Below are 23,419 nucleotides of genomic sequence, written 5' to 3'. Positions count from 1 at the left end.
TATTTAGGACTGCATTTTGCATCAGTTGGGAAGTTAAACCTAGTACAAACTAGAGGGATACCCTCTTAACAAGTGAACTTGTTTGGCTCCAATTCACTTCTGTGTTTGTCTTTTTATCTGGAGATCTGTAGTTGCAGAACATTGTGCTAACTTCTTAAGATTTCAAGGTCTTGAGTCAGTACTGTTGAATCATTCAAACTGGCTGCAACTGTTGCCTCTTCAAAATTAGTTGGGAGTTGGGTTTATGTTTTATGTGTGCTTTGTGCTGGCTGGGTTGTTGCTACTTCAGTCTCAAAAAGCCTTTTTAATGCTGGGATTTTGGTTACCTGCTACTGAAAAAGTAGTAAGGCTTTTTACTTTTTTTTAATGCAAACTCGGGCGGCATTTGTTAAAGATTTCTCTTAAATCTTCTGTTAGTTCTTGTTAGCTGCATCTTGTATGTCACATTATACATGTTGATTGTTTAAACATTACAGCACTTTGTTACTGCAGTTTTACCATAGCTGCAAGGAAATGTTAATCTTAAAATTTTAGTTAGTTAAAGAGAACTTACTTAAATACAAGTATCTTTTTCATTATTATATATCAGTAGCAATGTGTTTTATTACTGAGCTTCATTTATAGCAACAAGACAGGTGACCCATCAAGTTTAATCTATGGAATGGCATGAAACAGCCTAAACCTCAAAGTCTTTTCATGTTCTTTGTAGATAAGGTGTAGCTCTTTCCTCATCATAAGCTATTAGTTCTTGTGATGCTGAGATCCTAGGGTGAGTTGCAACCCAAAGTAAGACATGCTCAATTCTTATTTCAGCTTATGAAACTTCACCATTGCTCTTCAGTTATGCATGTGAGCCTGCTTTTGACGCAGTACTGAAATACACAAATCAATTCATTCATCACATGTGGTCCTTGTGTATTTGTGATAAGACAACAATGTTTGTTAGGCTGTGGAAAGAGGAGGATTCAAAAGGCATTTTAGTTCTTTACTTGAAGCTTTGAAGATTTTCCTAGCTGCTTTTCTTTTCAACTTCTGCTATGTTTTGCTCCAAGAAATATCAAGTATTTTCTTTTTAGTAATTTAGATTTTAAAACATTAACACTGGCATAATTAAGGTGTTGCTCTTCTGAGAGCCAGGCATGGGGTTTTGTGTGTAGATGTGCCTGACATAACTCAGCTGCTGTATGTAAAAACTAATAGAATTCAGATCCAGAAAAGAAATCATGATAATTGAGTAAAATGTCCTAAATGACGACAGTATTCAGGGGTTGATACATAAATCTGTATGTCTAGAAGAATTAATATGTCACAAACATGGAGTCTGAGTAATTGAATCCACTTTGCACTCTGAGTGTGCTGGTCCCTACAGTTTCTTCAAACATGGAGAATTCACTGTATCATTTGTGGTAGTGGGAGAATGCATTTGTGCTTAGAAAGAAAAATAGAAAGCAGAAAGCTAGTGATGAAAGTCATGTTTTCCTTGGCTGAGCCACTTAAAGGGCCTCAAAGGGGCTGCTCTGGAATGTGCTTAGCAAAGGGAGTGAAAGGGAGAGTGTGTAACTGAGCCCAGTTGCCTGTTGTTAAAGTAAAAATAGCATTGGAAATCTTGTTGATCTTCCAGCAATATAAAGTAGAACAGCAGGTGTTGTACAAAAGCTCAAGAACACCTGATCCTCGTGTTAAAGTTAATCATTACATTGTTCTTGCATTACAGCTGAGCCTGCCTCCCTTATCGGGTCGTAGAAGAAAGTGTGTTGAAGGGAGAGGAGATACTGCAGGCCTCAGATTCATTCTTTTTTGCCTTTGTTATTTGCTTAGGTCTCATGAACAGCATTGTTTTTCCTCAACTGTTAGAACATTAAAGTTCATGAAGCTCGGCAGCTGGCTTCCACCAACCCTCAATTTCCCCTAACTAGCTGAAGGTTGCTCCTTGTAGAATAAAACTTTCCATGTAAACTGCTACTCAGCTGATTATTCCAAGTCAATTAAATGCACCTCAGCATATTCATTTGCAACAAAAGCAAAATGTTTCTATTTTAACAGTAACAGGTTAACTGAGGAAACTATTAGAGAAATTGTATAATAGTAGAGAATGTAGAGAATTGTTTAATTTTGCTTTGTGCTCTGAACCAGCTGCACAGGTCGTGTTCTGCTGTGGGGAGTGGGAAGGAGAGCGGCTGCTGCTCTGTTGTGATATTCAGCCACCTATGGAGTAGCATTAATGGGTTCAAAAATAAACATCAGCCCTTGGGAGAGGCAGAAGTGAAAATAATTTGTGTTTAATGTGAGAGATGCCTATTTTGAACAACAAATTCAATCTGAATTAGTACCATGTTTGAACATGGGAAACAATTTCATGAGTATAGGAAGGCTTCTTGTGCATCCTTAAGTGAAGTCATAAAATGTTCTCCAGTAATTCAGTCTGGTTTGCTTTGCTGGCCATTGTTTGAAGTTATTCAATTGATACTTGTTTCCTTTCCAAATCCTATAGCAACATATAACATAAAAGGCTTTAATCTTTTATAAGCTTTTCACCCTCTGGCTCTGAAATATTGATTCTGGGAAGGCAACCATTTATCACCATCTGCAGTGTAGTCTGTAAATTCTGTGTCATTTGTACATTCACTCACAATGGTGGTTGTTTCTTGTTCTACAGAAGCATTTTTCAACCACCCTTTCCTGGATCAGATTTCAACAGTCAAGAAATGTAAGTAGTTTTGGTTTTCCACTTGTGTAAATGATGAATGATGGGGGCTGGAAGAGAGAGAGATGTGCCAAATATCATGCTAAGTGTTTATGAGGCATTTTCCCGACTCTGAGTGTTGTTGTGCTCTATTGAAAGCCTAAGTGTTGAATCCTTTTTTGTATTATGTTAGACTGAAATGTGATACTTATTTACTAGTTCCTTTGACATTTCAACTGAACTTAAAATACCCTTGGTGTCTTTAAGGATTCTTAAAAAATACCCGTGTATGTTTAAGTGCTGTGCTTGTAAGCTATATAAGGGTGTATGAATGAAAAACTGAGGAAATGACTTTGTTTGAAATTCAGCTTTTCAAATTCTCAGTCCCCTGTTTTTTTTCCTCTGGGGTTTCCTCTTCTAGCTTGTCCTGTACCTGTGCCTACATATGCAGGCTCAGTCTCGGGCAGTTCCTGTGGTAGCTCTCCTTCATGCCGTTTTGCTTCTCCTCCAGTAAGTTCTCTGTTTTACAGAACAATCTCTAGAATGTATTTTCTGTAACGTTTAGCCCAGAGCTACTGAATGTTATCTTTCAGTTCTGTAAGAGCATGTTTAAGAGCATAGAGCAAGTAATACCTCTCTTCTGCTAGAATTCCATTAACATTTTTGTTTCATTTTTTTTTTTCTCTGTGTTGTATTTTATGGGTGTTGTGGTTGTCCTTTTTTGTTAAAGAAAAAAACATACACATATGAAATGCTAGAGTAGCAGAACTTTAAATTTGCTAATGTGATTTGCAACATAATTAATGTTACAGGTAATCTTTGAGTTGGTCTTTTTGGCTAAGGTGCATTATACTGTTAAAAACTAGTAACTTCAGTTTTATGTGGTATTCGGAAGAGGTGCATCTGTATCATCAGGAATAATGGAATAAACTTGATTTGTTTAAATTCACAACCTATTTAATATAGAACTGTCTAAATTGACACTACAGGGGTATTTTCAAATTCAAACACAGTTTGTATTTCTAAATATGTAAATCTTGGGCCTTTTTTTCTTACACTGTTTGGGGGTTTTGTGGGGGGGGGGTTGTCAAAGCTAGTGATGACTCTTACTTTAGAAGCTTCATATTCCAAAGAGCAATTCTAAATTCTGAATCACTGGATTTACAGTGTAGTTTTTAACTTTCTTTTTTTCCACCACCCCCTTCCAGTCTCTGCCAGACATGCAGCATATTCAAGAAGAAAATTTGTCTTCACCTCCGTTGGGTCCTCCGAACTATCTCCAGGTCTCTAAAGACTCTGCCAGTACCAGTAGTAAGAACTCATCTTGTGACACAGATGACTTTGTTCTTGTCCCACACAATATTTCTTCAGACCACTCATGTGAGTACCTTCCTTATTTTATACATTAAAACAATTCCCACTTGTAACATACCTTTATGTTCTGTTATTCTTTGTCTCTCTCTTCTCCAAACGTGTCAATCACATTGGAACTAATTTCTAGTTTGATTAATGTTTGAAGGGCAACTCTTTGGTACACCTCTATGTCCATCTGGGATGTTTTCACCTTCAGCTAAGTAGCCAGATATGGCAAAGATGCCAAGGGGATTGAAAGTCATGGAAAATATTGGGGTCTGGCAGTAGAACAAGAGTCAGCTGTAAACAACTGCTTATAAGAAGCCCAAGGATCCTCTTAGTGGAGACAGGCACTTTGTTACCTCCAGGCTAAACTGAACATTTATAGTCCATGCTGTAGAGTCGTAGATAATAAACAAATGCAGGAAAAACCATAAAAAAATGTTTACCATGAAAGGTGAGATGTCGGACTGGGCTTATACAGTAGAAAGACTTGGATGTAGCACATTACCATTTTACAATGTTGTCCAAACCTGAAGTGTCACTAAGAAGCCTCTCAGCTGATTTTTGTATAATGCCACTAACTTGTGGTAAATATTTGACCAAATTAGTGCCTTGATCTTTGAATCTTCTGTCTTTCCCATTTACACTTTTTTTGTTGGTGATCGCAGTTTATGGAAAACTTCTCTGTGTTCACAGAAGTTTGCCAGAAGTGGGTATTCCTACAACAGGAATATTGGAAATTTAATTTTATTTAAGATTCTACTTCATGACGTGGGTTTTCAGTGTGTTCTTCTGCTCACTGTAGATGATATGCCGTTGGGAGCAGCTGGCAGGCGGGCTTCGAGCGAGTTCTTGATGTGTGGAGGGTAGGTGTGCTGAGCTTTATCCAAAAGAAGTCTCATGTTCTAAAATTGATACTGCAGCTGTAGAAGGGGTTGCTGGGGGTTTGGCAGTGATGGGTTTTGCATAGTTATGTGGACTTTATCTTAAAGATTAATATGCCAAGTTAAACTTAATGTGAATATGTAAACAGCTTGAATTCAGAAAGCTTTGCTGCAAAGTAGTTTCTCTGATGTGAAGACCTGTCTATTGACAGTGGCTTTTGTCTTCATAGGCAGTCACCATTAACTACTTCTGGAAGCTCAGGAACTGTACAGAAACCATCCTCAGCCTCTTCTCGAAGTACTGCTTCTGGTACAGCTAACAGGTGTGTGATGTAGGCTTGAGGATTTCCTCTCTTTTGAAGAGGTCCTTTTCTAATGTATGGGTGTGTTTTTTAATTGTGGGTGGCTACTTTGAACTGAAATAGAAGCTAGACCTGTTTTTTTCCAGGCGCTCTACACTTAAATGCATTCTAAGAGCTGACAGTTGCAGAGCTAACTTGTGGTTCTGATGCATCCCGAAAGATTTCCTTAAGGAAAGGGAGCATTCTTTTTTCTGTTTAAATTTTGAACTAGTTGAAAGCAGAGACTTCAGAGACATAACTGACTTGTCTTTTTTGGTGTTACGAAGCACAAGCATAGTCCATTTAGTGGGTCAAGATGTTGAACACAGTGTACATTTTAAGAAGTAGTTGTGAGAGGAGAGGAGCTTGCTAAACCCAGATTGCCATGGATTTGTGTCTCATGGCTGGGTTGCCTTGTGTCTGGTAACTGGGTGCGGCTTCTGTGCAAGCAAGTACTGTAAATACTGTGTTTGTGTCTTGCAAGATACTAAAGAAGCCACATGAAAGAGCTAAACATGTACTACAACTTTTCCATCAGCAGGACTGTTAGTAAGTCCTCTTTCATCCACATGGTTGTAGACTGCAGTTCTGCTAGTTTGAAACAGAACTGATATTCATCAGTGGTGCCATGTAATATCTAAACCGAAGGATTAGATTTGTCATTTGACCAAGTAATGAATTTCATAATGTTTTCAGTGCAAATAGAAAGACGATGAGTGGCTAAATAGGGAATAAAGATATTATATTAGGTGTATTTTTGGCTTATGCTAATACTGCAGGGCCGCAAGTCAGCATTATTTGTTTAGAAATGCTTGTCACAAGGAAAGTTTGCTACTTTGTGCTGATCTTTGCGCAGTTTGTGAAATCTGCTGACATGGGCTATCAATACAGCTTTTAGTCTTACCTTTTATGTTTAAGGGCAGACAGTGGGGGTGGTTTGTCTGTAAAGATCCATTTGCTCTGGATTGGCTGTGTACAACATATTAGAAATACATTGTCATTTCCTATTTTAAACTGTGTCAGGCGTCACAGTTCTTAGAGTTACAGGTTTTATGAAAACATGTCAGTCATGTTGTCTGTACATTACTAAGCTAAGAGCTAAACAGTCGTGTGACTAGAAACAGGTGCCTACTGGTCACACTTTCAGTGTCTGTACTGTAGTAGTTTGATTTAATTATTGGTTGAGTAATTTCAGTAACTAACTGGCTGTTTGGAGCATGGTGTGAAGGAAGCAGCATGTCTGATAGTCTGCAAGGCACTGCTATTGGTTTTTTATTTCCTGAAAAATGTTCTTTTGTTGTGTGGTTTGGTTATTGTTTGATGGGGTTTTTTGGGTGGGAGGAAGTGGTGTAGGTTTTTGTTTTGCCTTTTACAAAAGGTTGTGCCCTGTGAAACAGTGATTGGCTCCTCAGACTATGGGAGCAAATTGCACCCATAGTTATGATACTTTAAGTCAAGTAGAAGAAGCTGTAACGCTTCTCAGACTCTAGCCAGAATGGGCAGAATAGGTAGAGGTGGTTAATTGCTAATTTTATTCTCTGGCTCTCAGAGAAACAAGATTTGCATGCAGCACTGCACACATCTGTATTGTGTCTTCTGTAACTAGTAACAAACCACATCAGACTGAGGATGCTGAACCAGAGTTTAGCCTCGGGGCTGAGCTGGGGAGCCCTGAGGCAAGGCCAAATACTGCACCATGCTTCTCCACCATACTGACACAGCATTGCTGCCTGCAGTTTGTTCACAGAGCTTGCTTGGATATACCTGCAGGGCTGTGTGAGAGCAGGGGAAAGCGTTTTCCAGGCAGAGTATTTTAAAAGTCGAGGTGTCTTCATAGCATCCTCAGTGTCACTGCCACAGTTTAAAGAACATTTGCTTCCCTTTTTCCAGAGGTCAGGCCTAGGGAGCCTCCGTGTGCTACCTCAGGGTCTTGTGCTAGTCATAGCAAGCTGCCTCTGCGTGGTTCCCACTTGTGAAACCTTCCTCTTGTGTAGAAGCTTTTAGGCCTTCCACTGATTGTGTGCTCATGAATAGCTTCCAAATTACTCTCTAGTGTCTAGAAACTGGGTGGGAATAAAAGGACAAAAGTTTGGGTGGTTTTTTTGTTAAGACAGTTCCATGTGTATTAGCAAGTAGCATTTCATTCTCAGAGGCAGCAAAGAGAATAAGGTAGTCAAAAACCCAGATTCCTGTTCAATGCCATGCAGCCTGATAGAACTTTTTTTCCTTTCCACTAAGAATTTCTAATCTTTCTCTGAAGAGGTGGTCAGTAAAGGACCAGATATTAGAGTGATTATCTTCCAAAAAGCCAGTTAATTTGAAATTCTTTCCATTGAATTCTGTCTTCCTTTGAAAGTATTGGTAACTGATTACACTGCAGTGGTTTGATTCCCTTATCAGATGGTATGCTGAGTAAGCCAGGTCACTGACACTTGAGTTGAACTTGGGAAGTGCTAATCTGCAGTTTGAGTCTGTGGTTTAATGTTCAGGTGTGTGGTTTTGGTCATTTTGTCAGGGGTTGGTTACATAACATGTTTTCCTTTCGCAAGTTCATGTTGTCTCTTGGGATATCTTTGTGCTTTAGTGGCTTTTGTACACATTCCAGCCCTGCTGCTGAACTTCCTGTTCTTAGTGTGGCAGGTTTTCCTAGAACGCTATTTTGAAGCTTGGTAAACAGAACAAGCAGACTGGAAGGAAGTCAGAGGGATCTCTGGGATGAGTGACGAAGTGCTTCAGTTACTTCTGCACTCTCAGCTTGATCTGATACTGGCCAGTATAAGAAAGGCAGGTAGTAATGAACAGTTCTCATCTTCTCTGAAGTATTAGAGCTAGATTAGGTAGGACAAGCTGAGATCATACTGAATACAGGGAGTGCAGAAGCAGCTTACTTGCCCATTTCCTGGATTTTCTTGTAACTTCATCAGTGGTACAGTTCTGAGAGGGACCTGTCCATCTTTATTCACCTCCTGTCTTCACACCTTCTGTCTTCAGGCATTGTCAGCCTTCGGTATCCCCCCGCAGCGAAACAGCACCGATCCCAGTTCCCACTCAGCTGCGGAATTACCAGCGCATAGAACAGAACCTCTCCTCTACTGCCAGCCCCGTGTCAAACCCCCACGGATCACCAAGGTGAGTCTGGGGGGTTTAAACTCCTTCTTCTTGGTTCTAGTTTGTGTTTGTACCTTGTCAGAGGTCCATGCTTTCTAGCTGATGTCATTTTTTGTTCTGCACAAAAACACACTAAAGACACTTTAATGATAACAAATAACAGTCCTTCACAGTCTCAAGATTGTTGGACTGGCACTGGAAATTTTTCATAAAAACAAAAGGAGCTTGTTTTTTCACTCAACTCAAGAAGGTAAAAAGATGAAGTCTTGCTTTTTATTCCTCTTTGTGTATTACATGGCATTACATTATAAACTAGAATGTCAGTAATAAGTTATGTTTTGTTTTCATATATGTAATGATGAGGTGAATGCATTGTTCTGTAGAATATCAAGGCATTTTTGTGAATGCTAGTTAACCAGTTTGTCTATTACAAAGCTCTAGTGTGCCAGACTTATTGTTTGCCTTGTGGTCTACAGAATCTGGATGGTGAAGGTCAAACAGACTGCTTGGAACTCTGGAGATCTTTACAAAAACAAACTTGTAGTTCCTTGCATGTTTTTTTAAGGATCTCTGATTTTATAGTAGTTGCTACACTTGGGAAAGTGCCGTTCTCTTAAATCATCTGGTTTTAGTTAACCCGACCTGTGGACCTGACCCACTATGAAAACTGTCATAATCTTTGTTGGCATAAAAATGAGCATTTGCAGCAATACATTTCACTTGATTGTAAAACTCAAAATTTGATGACTTGAAAATCAGGAATCCATGTACTAAGGGATATCCAGTTTAATTTCTCCAGTTAACAGACTATTATGGCATTGAACGTTAAAAAGTCAATGTTGAACAAAGGGAATTAAATCTTGTTTGTTTTCAGTATGGGAACCTTAGCTTAAGTTAGTAGCTTAATAAGCTTTAATGTCATAGCTTTCTCTATAAATGTCAGTATTTTCTTTATCTGATATACTTCTTAGGGGATTCTGAAGCTTATCTCAAGGAACCACGGTTACTGCAGTGTGTGTAACCAGTCTTTTCACCTTGTTAGAGCTGGAGTTGTGAGACGCTCAAATACCAGCCCGATGGGTTTCGTGAAGATGGGCTCCTGTTCTCCAGTGCCAGCTGACACGGGTGTTGGGCGCAGGTTATCCACAGGATCTTCTAGACCCTATTCTCCTTCACCACTAGGTAAGCCCATAAATTCTTAGCAGAGAAGGTAAAGGTTTATCTGGAACAGTAATTCAGAACACTTAATTCTTGAAATTATCTTAAACCAAAATCCACCCAACCAGGTCACGTTTGCAGAAGTCATTTCTGTTAAATGACTCACAGAAGTGAACTAACTCAATTTTATTTTGCTTTACCTTCATCTGTAGGTGAAGTATAAAGCATAAATTCATATTTTTATTTTGTTTGCATAGTTGGAACCATACCTGAGCAGCTTGGACACTGTTGTTGCGGACAGCTTCAAGGACATGAATCGAGGAGTAGAAACTTCTCAGGTGAGTGACTTTGGACAGCATAACCACTACTGTTTTGATAGAGCTTCTAAAGCTTTTTATGAAGAGAGAGGAGAGCCAACATTACATTAGTATGGGTTAATAGGAGACGTTGGGTAAGCAGTGCACTGACTTTCTGTAGAAACTTAGCCCAGTTGTGGCAGAATCAGGACACCTTTCCCCATAACTGATTCCCTACGTAGTAAAGGGGTAACTAAAATTTCTTTTTCTTGAGATAAAGCAACTCTGGTAATGCCTGTCTTGAAACAGGGGTGGAAGTGGATAGATTATAATGAATGGGAGTAACATACTTCTCAGAATCTGGTTTTGATAGACCAGATCTGTTATGCCAGCCCTCAGAAAAGGGAGGGAGAACTGCCAGTGTACAACATGCAACACATTTTCGTCATTCCCTTGGAAGTTGACTGGGATCTGATGTTAGTGTTGCTAAGCATTCAGTAAGCCTTACAAGTCATAAATTATGGCATGCCAGCAGGAGAAGGGAAAAAAAAGATCTGGGAGAAACAGGACTTGTTTTGAGACTGTTAAAGATGGAATTGCACTGTAATGCCAGAAGGATTGGGCATAAGAATATGCAATTCAGCAACACATTCTGCTCTGTGTACATTTTGGGTGCATTTTTTTCTTCTTCTTCTAAAATACTAGTTACTCTCTTTAATTTGACTTTCTAAGCCTTGGTGTTGAAACTATATTATGGGGTTTTCCCCTATTTTAAACGCTTCCCCAAATCATCTGGGGATGAGCCTTCATTTCTTGGAGTAGCCATATTTCATATCTGAGAGTGATTTCATCCATAGGAGACATTCTGTAACATGTCTTAAAAATTGCCTTCCTAATTGCTGTGCCATTGTCAATCTCAACAAAAGGCAAGGAATAAGTGAAGCCACAGATTTTAAATAGTCTCTTCTCTTAAAAAAGAAAAGGGGGTAATGTGAAGAGAATACAAAGCAATGTGTATGTTTGTTGCATCTTTTCTTTGGGTAGAATTTTGTAGGGCTTTTGGTTTTAGTGCCTTTTGCCAGTATCAAACTGACTTGTGACATACCAGAGCACTGGTTTTATGGCTGTAAGGTGGTGGGGTTTTTTTTAATGTTTCATTTTTTCATGTATTTCCTTCATTCTTTTCCTACTTGACTTTGTATCTTAATTTCAGATGAATGCAGTGGTATTTCTATTTGTAAAATACCACAAATTGCAGTGTTTAAATGACTGTGGGAAGCTGCCTTTTGCTTCTGGGTGACAGGAGGTCATCTGTACTGAGATTTTCTAAGGAGTGAAGATGTCTGTCATAATGTAGCTTCTAAACTAATTGAGCTGCTTCTGCTGCCAGTGACAGCAGTGGACAAACTTCTAATTCAGAAGCCATGGTGGCAATGACACTAGAACATTAAGCAGTGAGATTTAAAATTGGTTTCTAAAGTGACAGGTGAGGACTTTCAGTGCTATGAGACAGACAAGCAGAGGGATTTCAAACAAATAAATTCTTGGCTGAGAAGTTAATGAGAAATAGACTTGATCTTCACTGGAGCGGTAAGCAGAAAGGCTGTTCTAAAACATGCTGTTTAATGGCGTGGAATGAAATAAAGTAGCTCTTATTCAAAATGTAACTAGCCAAAAGCACAGGCTTAAGAAGGTTGAAAGAGGACTCGACAGCTGGACACTTTACTGAGCAAACTGCAAGAAGTTTGTGATTTTCGTTTTTCTTTTCTGAGCAGGCATTTAGGAAACAGGGCCTGTTTCAGAAGATTGTCTTGGCCAGCTCTTAAACCTCTTACACAGTTAATAGGGTTCATTTTCAGTTTTGCCTTTTTTTTTAACATGACATTATTATGTTTTTAACATGAAATTGTCACTTCAGTGTCAGTTCTTTGAGGTTACTAAGATGGGCATTTTATCTGGGACACTGGCCATAAAGCTAAAGTCTGATGTCCTGTTGCAGAGTTTCTCATCAGAGACATAAAAATACCACACGGAATGTGATCACATTTCAGGTTCCTTATTTTGAAAGAGGGGAAGGGCACTTTTTGGTGGGTGAGATGTTCTTAAGAGAGACTTCCCCGAAGCCCTCTATTTAGATGACTGCTTATAGCTCTTCCGTTTGTTTTAGGAGAAACTTTACACTTATACTAAATCGTGGACTTGCTTTGTACCTAATAAGCTTTTGAAAAAGATTCACTCTGACAGAGTAACAAATAGATAACTACCCAAAGTAATGATCCCAAACTGTTCTATTTGAATAACGTAGTTATTTTTAGTACTTAGTTTTCTTGCAGGAACCATGAGGTGAGCTGCCTTTTGTGTCTGCAACTGAAGTCACTATGTACAAAACAAGTCACTAACATGTAATGTCGCATTCACACGCTTGTTTGTACAATTACAATCCCAGTACTTGAGAACCTCTATTCAACATAGACCCTTGATGGTGAGACATTTCAAGCTGCACTTGAAATTTCAGTATTGGTTATGCCATTCCTGCTGAATCTAACCGCTTTATTTGTCTTGATCGAGGTTGCCAGAGGTACTGCAGTTGCCAGTACAGCTGTCACCTTGAAATTCTTGCCGATTTGGCAGCTTAAACATCCAAATAGCCAACAGGCTAAATCCGTTCTTGCCAGCTAGGGAGTTAATGATCAAACACAACTCACAATATTTGCAGTCCCATCACCTCGCAGTTTAATGTTGATCTCTGGCATTTTGGGCTTTGTTGATGTGTTTTCCAAGCACTGCAAGAGGAATATTACTTCATTATCTTTCATCCCCACAGGTTCTCCAATACCACCATCTCCGTCTCCGCAGTCACTTCTGATGGGAGCAAGGTTGCAGAGTGCGCCTACTCTCACAGATATTTACCAGAACAAGCAGAAGCTCAGAAAGCAGCATTCAGACCCAGTATGCCCATCCTATGCTGGCTATGGATACAGTCACTCTCCACAGCCAAGTAGGCCAGGTAGCCTAGGAACATCGCCTACCAAACATATGGGATCATCACCTAGGAGCTCAGACTGGCTGTTCAAAACCCCATTACCAACAATTATTGGCTCTCCTACTAAGGTTTGTTAAGTTTGCCACTGTCAGTAAAATGTGGTAACACACTGCCTGAAATCATTCCCAGTAATATTTTGGGGGTTCTAACTTTAGTTTTTGTGTGTTTTTGGTCTTGATTCTTAAAGGCAACTGCTCCTTTCAAAATACCTAAAACTCAAGCATCCTCAAACTTGCTGGCCCTGGCTAATCGCCAGGGCTTGGTAGATCCCCCACTGCAGCCTAAAGACATCACTGACCCAAGGGATTTCACACACTTCCACTCAACCCAAGGAGGTGAAAAGCAGGCAGGAGAACAGCACAGTAAAACTACCTTTGGCAGGTAGGTATTGTAGTGTTTATAACCTGTAAAGCTGGGTAGGTAACTTGGCAGAAGAATATACGTTGCACACAGCAACTTGGAGGGGAAGAGCATGCAAAAAGTGAGCTGTGAGGAGATGCTGAGGCTTGATGTATACAACAGAAACATTTTGTACTGTGTATAAATATAGCATGGACTTCCTGAAGCGTTTTGTGTTGCTGTCTAGTTCTCTTTCATTTTGATTATCTGAATATGGAATTTCATTGCCTCTTTGAAGCCTGCTCAGTTTTTGCTTGAAAATGTATATGATAAAATTTGCAGTATATTTTTTTAAGAGAAAAGTTGTTTTTATAGTTAGTTAGCTATTGTTTTTATAGTTAGCTCTGCTTCAGTAGGTCCATGATGAACAGCAAGTTTTCAAGCCTTTCTGTACTTTGAAGAATTCCCTCTAATACCAAGAATCTGAAAGTCATCCTTAGTTGCAGGTTAGGTAGGAAGATCTCACTGAAGAACTTTGTTGTAAATTCATAACATTTTTCTGCCTAGGTCTGTTAGTACTGGGAAGCTCTCAGATCAACAGGTAAAGACTACCCTTGGTGGCCAGTTATATCAAGGCAGCACAGACAGCCTCAATACGGAGAGACCAATGGATACAGGTAAGAAACAGATGGATAGATGCAAGCTTTCATGTGCTAGGTTTTTTATGGAGTGCCAACTAGATGCAGTTCTGCTTCCAGCTTCAATAACTGGCTCTGTCAATTTTTAGCCTCAGTACAGCAGGGTGGTTTTTTTTCTTCTAATCTTTAAGAGGGGATATGTTCCATTTCTTTAACATAGCTTTAAAAATAACAGAGACAGGAAAATAGCTATTTCTGTGCTAAACAGAAGTATCTTAACTGCCTCTACTGGCTAGAAGGGTTTGTGATTTTTTTCTATGTTTGGTTTTATTTTTAATCCCACATTTTGTGGTTGTTTCATTTCCCAATTACACCCTGTTTTCATATGAAAGACAGTTTATGTAATTCTGGGTCATTTCTTCTTTTTTCTCCTCCCTCCCCCAGCTTATCCCTTGCCACAAGTGGCCAACAGAAGTTCTCACCTTGTTTTTGAGCAGGTGGAAGGAGTTCTGCAGACAGGGCTGGTCTTCAGCCTGCAGACCTGTCATGGTCTGTGCCTGAAATTTTTCTGTTGTATCTTTTGCTGCAAGACTGGTGGTGTCCTCAGGCTCGCAGAGAGCCTCTGTTGCTCTTTTCTAGGTGAGATTAGAGCAGAGAGGCATTAAAAGATACGTGTAGGCTGCATCTTGTCTCCTGTGTATCATCAAGGCTGTCCACTCAGCTTGTTTTATTTGCTGTCAGAACTTCTAACTAGTCCAAATCTTGGATCTGCATCCAAGCATGTAGTGCTGCAGTGCTCCAATTTGTTGCACGTAATTACATAATTAGGGACTAATTTGCTGAAATTCTCTTTTCCAGCTCCAGCAGGGGCCTATGGAATTGCAATGGCACCTCCTTCCATGGGAAGCGGGGCAAGTTCTCGGGCTGTCATGTTTACTGTTGGGTCCCCTCCAAGCAGCACAACCCCTCCTACCTGCACCCATATGGTCCTCAGAACAAGAACCACCTCAGGTAAAACTTCCCTTACTAGTCTGGACTGTTCTCAAACACAGTATTTGGGCTTGCCCAATTCTTGGGCCAGTAACCTGATTACTGTCTTGCACAGCAGGTGCAAATCCTCTGGGCCATAGTGTAAAAGTAGTCTTTAAAGTAGAGATTAATGTCAGATGAATTCTGCCCTTTTTTTCTCCTAAAGAGATGGTGAGAGGCATAGATTTACAGCACAGGAGCGTGTAACCTGTGTATACAGCTTTACTCCACCACAGGAAGTGTAATAGATCTCTGTGACAAAGGTGGAAAGGCAAAGTTGGATTTCTGATTCTGTTTTTTTGCCTGCTGCTGTGCATTGCACCAGAAACAGCACGCAAGCAGTATGAGCTGACTGTATTTGGGCATGCATCAGCTATGTTGCCAGATATCAAAGACCTCAAGGTAAAGGCTATCATCTGCTCAGGATGATCAGGAGTGTGCAGCACTGTGCTTTTGTGAACTATAGCACAACCTTCAGTCTGTACTGTTGGACTCTGCCTTGGAATCCTTGTCAGCCATTCCCAGAATCTGTGTTATCAGTTGTCACTGTTCATTGTGGTGTAGCCTTTGCATTCTCCACAGACTGATGTAAGGAACGATCAGGAGAGCTTCCCAAGAGTGAATCTGTGCTGGCTATTGATTTGTCATTTGCAATCAACTGCAGCCCCAGTGCTGCAAGATGGAACAGCCTATTAGACTGAATATGTGTGTTGTTTTTCTTGTAGTTGGATCAAACAGTTCTGGAGGGTCTCTCTGCTCTACTAGTGGCCGTGTATATATGGGCTCTCCTCCTGGTATTTATATGGGTTCTTCTCCTCCGGGAGCCGAGGCAGCTCCAAGTCTGAAGTACATGCCTTATGGTACTTCGCCTCCCAGCTTAGAGGGCTTTATCACTTTTGAAGCTCCTGAATTGCCTGAGGAAACTTTAATGGAGGTATAGAAAAAAAAATAAAATTAATGTTTTATAATGTGTAATGCTGCTAAAACAGAGACATGGTAAAAACAGGACCGTTCGGTGCACTTCCTAGCTTCCTCTTCACTGTCTCACATGTTCCTTTATAAGATCTTGAAAATATTCCTGTATCAATAGTGACCAACTTCTCTTTAGTCATTATTCCTGGCATATTATGTATTTGAATAGGTAACCAAAGGAAAATGGTTGCTTTTGTTCACCAGAGCCTTCCAAAGAGGCCTCTGTTTTAATGCCAAGTCTCTGGACGTGGGTGCTGACAGTAGCAATATCCCTCTGGGCATTGCTTTTAGCTGCTGCTTCACAGTCGGTGGATGACGTTAAATCCTACTTGTGGGAAGAGTGTCCTATATAGTTTTTTTTAATGTGTGGAGGAGTGACACTTTAAAAACACAAATCGGGGCGGTCTTTCACCAGACTGCTATCCTTAGGCTGTAAATTTCTCAAGACAGATTGCTGTTCTGTTTTCTCATTCACATCTTGCTGGAAAGTGTTTGGGTCCCTGTTGAATCTATTGACTGCTTGACAGCACACTGTATTCTTCCCACAGATAAGAGTTAAAATGAATTAAGATCTGTATTACTAATTAAAAGATTATAAATATTGCTAAGACATGTTTCATTAGTTTTGAAGGCTAGTAACTTGGGGGTTTTTTGAGCAGAGACTATGCACGTGTTATGTATTTTAGTCACCAAGAAGCAGTTTGGTATTAGCTCCAATTGAAGCTGTTTAGTTTAAAATGTAAACTTTGGGTTTAAACAGCCACCTTTTAACACAGTATAATTCTAGATCTAATTGTAAATTAAAAGTGAAGCAGATAAGTATGAAGCTTTAGATCAGTTCTTTTGTAGGTATCAAGTCTGTTTAATAAAAGCCAAATGTTCCTCTTGGCTTCTCATACAAGTGCTGAGCATACTTCTGGGTTGCTGATAATATAATAACAAGTATTATGTCCCACTTGTGATTCCTTCAGTTGCTTGGGTTTCAACAAACATAGAACTCCATGTCCCAATTTCTTTAGCTTTTTTGAAAAACTCTGAAGTATAAGCTACAGTATCTTGAAATTATCAACAAAGAACAAGTTAATACCTGTTGATTTGGACCCATTTGATTCTGTAGTTCCTACTTCTGGCTCTACTGCAATGTGATTTATGCATAGAACTGACATACCAAGAAACCCTCAAATGATTAGCAAGAGTTTTAAGTGTACTTGTTTGTCTTCGGCTTAATGGTTAAATTATTGTCATCTTTCCCTCTGACAGAGAGAACATACAGATACACTACGTCATCTAAACATGATGCTGACATTTACAGAATGTGTTCTGGACCTGACAGCAGTGCGAGGAGGAAACCCAGACCTGTGTACTTCTGCGGTATCACTGTACCAAATCCAAGAGAGCATAGTTGTTGATCAGATCAGCCAGCTAAGCAAAGAATGGGGGTAAGTATGAGGTCAAATAGTATTAAGAGAACTAGTGAATACCGAATACATCCAAAATGTATGCAAACTATGCTGGTATTGTTGAGAGTGATTGTTTTGCTGTCTAGAATCTTCTATAGGAGTAATTTTTAGCAATGAAGACAAATGAGAAAGAGCAAAGGATAGAGAGACATTTGCTAGCAGACAAATGCAAAAGTGTTTTCTAGCATGCCACATAAGTTGGGGAAATGGTAAAGAGTTCAGGCTTGAGGTACAGCCCTGCATTTTTCTAACCTTAGGAGTTTGTGTACCAGCTTCTGTCAGATCTGAATCCTCATCTGTTTGTGTTGACCAGGCTGAAGCAGTAGCACTGTGGTGGAGGTAGGGAAAGAGGAAGGAGTGTCCAATTTTGACCTTTTTTTCCAGTGGGACTGATCAGCCCTAATACAAAATCAAAGAGAAATACGAGAATTTTGGAGTGGTGGGAAAGGGCAGTTCCACTTCCTGCTTGCTTTCTGCGGGTGGGGGGGGGGGCAAACCCAACAAAAATGCCCTCCAAAGTGTTTGCTTTTCGCAGCTGAGACTTCCAGGGGCATAGGAAATGACACTGCAAGAAAAGTACACCCAGTCACTTGTGGTAGGACATTGACCTCGGGCATTTAGTCCTCATAAATAAGTGTTCTTTTTTAAAATGTCTGCATTAAAGCAGTTTGTATTTGCTGCTGCAGCTACTAGATGAGCAGATGTACTCTTCAACCCGTGACAGCGTGTTTGTGAAGGGAAGGGAGGGGTGGAGTTGCATTTTAAACATCTGTCTTCCTCTTCTGCTGCTGCTGGGTCCTGTGTAGGGCTGTGATTTAAAGTGATGTCTGCCTGTGTCTTGAATGTGTTCAAAAAAGGTGTGTTGGTACATAATTACTTATTTTTCCCCCCCTCCCTAGACAAGTGGAGCAGCTGGTGTTGTACATGAAAGCTGCCCAGCTGCTCGCATCTTCGTTGCATCTTGCCAAAGCACAGGTCAAATCGGGGAAGCTGAACCCATCCACTGCTGTTAAGCAAGGTAGATGCAACATAACCTAGTTTGCTTTGCTTGTGAATTTTCTTTGCTGATAGGTCACTCAGAAAGCTTAAATTACAACATTTGTTTGTTTTCTTCAGTGCAAGAGTTACTGTATGATTGCACAGTTCTGATAATAAACAAAGGTACAGCTAAAAAATACTAAGAAACGGGCAGTTACTAACTTGAAATGGAAATTATTTCATAGATACGTAATTTGTAGGAGTGGCAGAGTAAATAAACATTAAAAGCTCAAGTTTAAACAGATGACTTTGCTAGTGCTGGGAAGAGCTGAACTTAGGCCATGTTGTTTGCTTGTTTTATTTTGTTTTAATTTCTTCTTACCTTTCCTCCAGTTGTGAAAAGCCTCAATGAGAGATACAAGTTCTGTATTGGCATGTGCAAGAAACTGACTGAAAAGTTGAATCGTTTCTTTTCGGACAAGCAAAGGTTCATTGATGAAATCAACAGTGTAACTGCAGAGAAACTCATCTACAGCTGTGCTGTAGAAATGGTAAGTTACTCCTTTTACCTAAATGATAGGACATCGAGATTAATTGCTTCCTTCTCTCTGCATCACCAGAAAATAGAATGTATGTTTCCAGCATTCTGTTCATGGTAATCTCTGTTAGTTTTTCACTCTCTATCCTGCCCTGCCTTAACTGTGGCTGTAAAGTTCCTGGCAGATACTGCTCCTAAGGGACATTTCTGCTACATCAGCACATTTAGTGCAAAACCACTAGGAAATGAACTCCTAGGCCACACAGCTCTGTGTGCTGCAGTCTCCTCCAACAGGGCTTAGTAAAGCACAGAAGCAACAGAAGTACCTTCATCGATCTACCAGGTTAATCTGAAGAATATCAGCCTGTCCATACAAAGCAAAAACAGTAGAAAAAATGTGGAAGTCTTTTTGTGTAATTGATAAACTTTTTATCCGTTGTGGAGCAGAGGCAGTAACCACACAAGGAACTTAACTGTTTTTTTTTATGAGAGGGAAGTCTTTTTAACACAGGTGTCACACACAGGACAGTGGCAAATACTGTGGTTAACTCTTATAATGGTGCGGTCATGCACAATTTGTCTTCTTTACGAGAGAATGCAGGTGTAAGAACAAGCTTATTTATTCCTGTGTTGTAACACATGTAAACCAAAAAGATCAGAAAGTGCTGTTATAGTTTATATGTGCAGAATACCCTTAGTTAATACAGCACAGGTGCTGTATTCTCTCAAACTTTGTTTTGTTATCTCACAGTTATAAAAACAGATCAGCTACATTAAGGTTCAAAAATCATTCCATTTGAGTTTTTCGTTTCATTATTTGCCTGACACAGTCTGTGTAACTGAATCTTCTGAATGATTGCAGGTTCAATCAGCAGCTCTGGATGAGATGTTTCAGCAAACTGAAGATATTACGTATCGATATCACAAGGCAGCCTTGCTGCTGGAAGGACTGACTAAAATACTACAAGACCCTGCAGATATAGAAAATGTACACAAGTGTAAGTTTAGATTGAATAATGAAAATCTTGACAACTGCATGGAATTAATGCATTGTAAAATAACACTGGAGTCATCACCTATTTGTCACCTCTCTCTGCAGATAAATCTAGCATCGAGCGAAGGCTTTCTGCACTTTGCTGTAGTACAGTGGCTGTATATGAGCAGTAGAAATATCCCAAGGACCAGATGGTGTGAACATACGGGACCACATCAGTGATACTGCACTTTTTTCACTGCAGCTTAATTGTTGTTCTTGTTCTGCCCCATGTGGAAGATGATTCTTTCATTTCTGTGGTGACTACCAAAGAAACAGCAGCATTACTCAAAGAGGAGATATTCCAAAAGTACACTTGCCTTACTGATCCAGCAGTTCCTTTTTCTTCCTAGCAACAGAATTTAAGAGTCTCTCTTCACATTTCAAACTGATGTTTGTACGTGTGCTTTGGACTTGAATGATCAGGGGTTTTGGTGGGGTTTTTTTTTCCTCATGAGGTTTATAGTGAGTGGATCTTTCTGCATTACATTCTACATTTCCCTTGGAAGATTCCCTCAAATGTTTGTGAAAGGTATTTTTAAGTTGTCAGTAAAATGTGGCAGAGTGGATTTGGGAAACCCTAACCACGTGCAAGTGCTGATTGAAGGGGCTAAGCTGGCTTGTATTGGAGCTCACATGTTGTAAACGTGGCTCAGCTTGTTATATGAAGGGGATGATGAGGAAGTGCTCCTTTACACAGGGGAAAGATGGTCATGGAAGAAATTGTGCTCCATCTGTGTAACTTCCCCAGTGGCTTTTCAGCTGATGTGGATACAATTTGATGATCTTCCAAAATATTTTGTTTTGCACTAATTTACTAAAGCAACTGTATATTAATTTTTGAAGAACTGTGTTTAAAAAAATTAGAGAAAGAAGGCACAATGGACTTGGCTGAATTTCATTTCAGTGTACATAAAATTCTTTTCAGAATTTCAAATGTAGCTTCTAGAAGACTTTCAAACAAATTGTAAAAACTTGTATTCATGTGAGCCTTTCCATTTTATACCTATTTGTCTAATACTTGAGTAACTACTGGTCTGGACTTTTCTCAGTAATAGCAATGTTGAGTTGCTGGTTGTTTGCTTTTTATATAGATTTGGTTGCATCTTTTATTGTGCATGCAATACGTGCATTAATGCCTGCAGTCTCTAGGGATGTAATGACAGTTCTCTGTAGTTTGTTTCTTGGGCAGTATTACAGGAAATACTGTAAACTGAAAGGTTCTGCAAGGAACCATACAAAACCAGAAAAAAATGTTGGAGTTTGAGATGCTGATAACTTGATGTAGAATATCTACATACAGTGTGTGTGAAAAGTCAGGATTATTATGTGTGCATTTTGGGGGAGAGGTGGGAAGCTTCATTTAGCCTTATAGGCATTATCATTTCAAGCATCCCATGAGATCATCAGGACAGTGACTTGCAAAGTATTTAGGCAGATCAGCTTCTCTGGAAATGGTTCCTATACTTTATCTTGGGGACTTTTTTTTTTGTTACTCAGATGTTTGAATACTTGAATAAACCATTCTCCAGGACAAAAATCATTTTAATCCTCTTAAACACAGTGATCTGAATTATTTGACAAAGTTGTACAGGGCTTACACATCAAAATACTGTTTCAGTGTTTGGATATCCATGTGTTTCCTTTACTTTGACAGAGTAATGTACTTTTTACCTTATTTATCTGTATGAAAATCCAACAGTTAATTTGAAAGTGTTTGTTTATATAATGTTTGTATTTTTAGGTCTTTAATACAGTGTTTCTACCTCTCCTTTGTAATTGCATGCATTATTCTTGAAACTAGGTAATAACTCACTGAACTGTTGCATAATAGCCTTTTTATTATGGCCTGTATAAATGTATATTAAGGTAAAAATAAATACTGACACTAGAAGTGTTTCTATGGTAAAATGGACTTTCTGTGTCTCCATAACCAAAAGCCAGTGGTGTTAAATCAGCCTGTACTTGGCTGGTGAAACCAGTTGCTGAATGTTCCCCTCAGCGCTTGGATGTGCCACCAGGCCAGGATGGGGCAACTTGTTCAAGTTTGTTATCTCTGCATAGCTCTGGCACAAAGTGTCCCTGAGTTTGTTTTCCATGCCTTCAGCAAAACAATTTACCCTGCTTTTTTTTAATTATTCTTTTAAACTTGGATTTGAAAACAAATATGCTAAGTAGGTTCCTGGGTAACAGCTGTATGTTCTTTCAACAAGGTGCTTATTTGTTGCCTCTAGCAAAGAAGAGCTGTCTGGGCTGCCAAAACAGTATATACAGGGCGGATTGACAAAAACTGGCAGCAAGTTACAGTTTCTGTCTAAGCTTTACAGAAAACAGGCTTTGGCCCCCTTGTAACCAATATCCTCTCCCCAGCCAAGGTGTGCTGTGGTAGTTTGTGTATGGCTCTTGTGTTCCTTAGTTGTACCATCAAGTTCTTAAAATAATTAACTGGGAGAAGAAACCCCTACGGTTTGTGACTGGCACATGAAGATGATGAGGAAGAAGTGAGCAGGGAATGCTAATGATATGTCTGAACACAGATCTAGAAACAAAGCAAAAGCCTTAATGCACAAATCTAGCAGATAGGCGGCTTTCCCAGAAACTCACTGGTTTTTGTTGCTTTGCTTTTTTCCTCAGGATTCAAGCTCATTCTCCTTCCACTCTTGCCAGCAAGACTACAGCTGCACAAACAGGAGAGGAAGAAAAGGCCTATTCTTGTTTGCTGTTTTCAGGAGGAGGGGACCAATGTCCGTGGCCTGTCTTTCTGCATAAACTCATTCTACAAAGATCCTGAAGCTGTCCTCTGTCTTCAGCTCTCTGTGCTGAACAGCAGGTGCTTGTTTCTACCACACACTTTTTTCTCAGCCTTTGACAGAACTTGAGATACTGGATGTGCTTTTCTAGTTCAGCTCTCTAGCATCTACTCGAGAGCACCATGTTCTGTACTTGTTCCACTCTCTCCACAGTGTATAATACAGACTGAAGAATCTAAGCCATGTTTTGATTCTGACATTTGCTGCTTTTTATAAGCAAGAAGTTGAAGTCTCCTTGAGCCCTTCCTCTGATACAGTGGATGAAATCCAGGTAATTTAACATGCAACTAAGACACTACAAAGTATTGAAAAGCATTTTTCAGTTGAGAGGTGTGAATTGTTCTTGGGACTCACTAGGTTCTGCATAGTTCTTGCTACAGCCATGTCCAGGTATTGCCATTGTCTCGTCTGGGTTCAGAGGCAGTAGCGGTTGTGATCCACTGGTGTCACAGCACTGTGCCATGCACAGCCCAGCTGTACCGAAGACGGAAGTTTCCTTTTTCCCTCTACAGCAAGTAAAGCAGGATACTGCTGCTTTCACAGCTGTTGAGGTTTTGAAATTCAGATAGGCTGCCTTGTGACCCACCTCCTTTAGGTCTCTTGCTTCCTCTCCTATTCTGTTTTATTAAATTTGGATCCTTTGACTCCTTTGCCTGCTCTGAACTCTGCTTCCTACGATGTTTTTTTTCTGACTGTCCAGGGTGCCTTTAAGTCTTCGAGCAAATCTCCTTTTATCCTGAACTTCCCTGTCCA

The 23,419-nt window shown here is 39.8% G+C and overlaps 1 protein-coding gene across 2 annotated transcripts in view; it reads left to right on the top strand.

Moving 5' to 3' along the window:
* Nucleotides 1-20,708, top strand: part of ULK2 (unc-51 like autophagy activating kinase 2) — a 38,617-nt gene extending 17,909 nt beyond the window's left edge. Inside the window, exons 11-28 of one of the 2 annotated variants that reach the window (XM_061363619.1) lie at nucleotides 2,657-2,707; nucleotides 3,105-3,193; nucleotides 3,892-4,063; nucleotides 4,845-4,905; nucleotides 5,154-5,246; nucleotides 8,256-8,393; nucleotides 9,415-9,554; nucleotides 9,788-9,868; nucleotides 12,651-12,937; nucleotides 13,057-13,250; nucleotides 13,776-13,885; nucleotides 14,705-14,857; nucleotides 15,601-15,809; nucleotides 17,108-17,286; nucleotides 18,207-18,325; nucleotides 18,679-18,836; nucleotides 19,686-19,821; nucleotides 19,923-20,708. In XM_061363619.1, coding sequence (XP_061219603.1) covers nucleotides 2,657-2,707; nucleotides 3,105-3,193; nucleotides 3,892-4,063; nucleotides 4,845-4,905; nucleotides 5,154-5,246; nucleotides 8,256-8,393; nucleotides 9,415-9,554; nucleotides 9,788-9,868; nucleotides 12,651-12,937; nucleotides 13,057-13,250; nucleotides 13,776-13,885; nucleotides 14,705-14,857; nucleotides 15,601-15,809; nucleotides 17,108-17,286; nucleotides 18,207-18,325; nucleotides 18,679-18,836; nucleotides 19,686-19,821; nucleotides 19,923-19,990 — 2,438 coding nt within the window. In that variant the 3' untranslated portion in view covers nucleotides 19,991-20,708. Of the gene's footprint in view, nucleotides 1-2,656; nucleotides 2,708-3,104; nucleotides 3,194-3,891; nucleotides 4,064-4,844; nucleotides 4,906-5,153; nucleotides 5,247-8,255; nucleotides 8,394-9,414; nucleotides 9,555-9,787; nucleotides 9,869-12,650; nucleotides 12,938-13,056; nucleotides 13,251-13,775; nucleotides 13,886-14,704; nucleotides 14,858-15,600; nucleotides 15,810-17,107; nucleotides 17,287-18,206; nucleotides 18,326-18,678; nucleotides 18,837-19,685; nucleotides 19,822-19,922 lie in introns of those variants that run through there. The other variant, XM_061363620.1, reaches the window with a different exon arrangement.
* The last annotated feature ends 2,711 nt before the right edge of the window (nucleotides 20,709-23,419 follow it).

Source organism: Neopsephotus bourkii, unplaced genomic scaffold, assembly GCF_033783945.1.
Source record: "Neopsephotus bourkii isolate Nb327-2 ecotype Australia unplaced genomic scaffold, CSIRO-AGI_Nbou_v1 NB_1154, whole genome shotgun sequence".
In the NCBI taxonomy this organism is placed as follows: domain Eukaryota; kingdom Metazoa; phylum Chordata; class Aves; order Psittaciformes; family Psittacidae; genus Neopsephotus; species Neopsephotus bourkii.
This window is presented reverse-complemented; position numbering and strand designations above follow the sequence as displayed.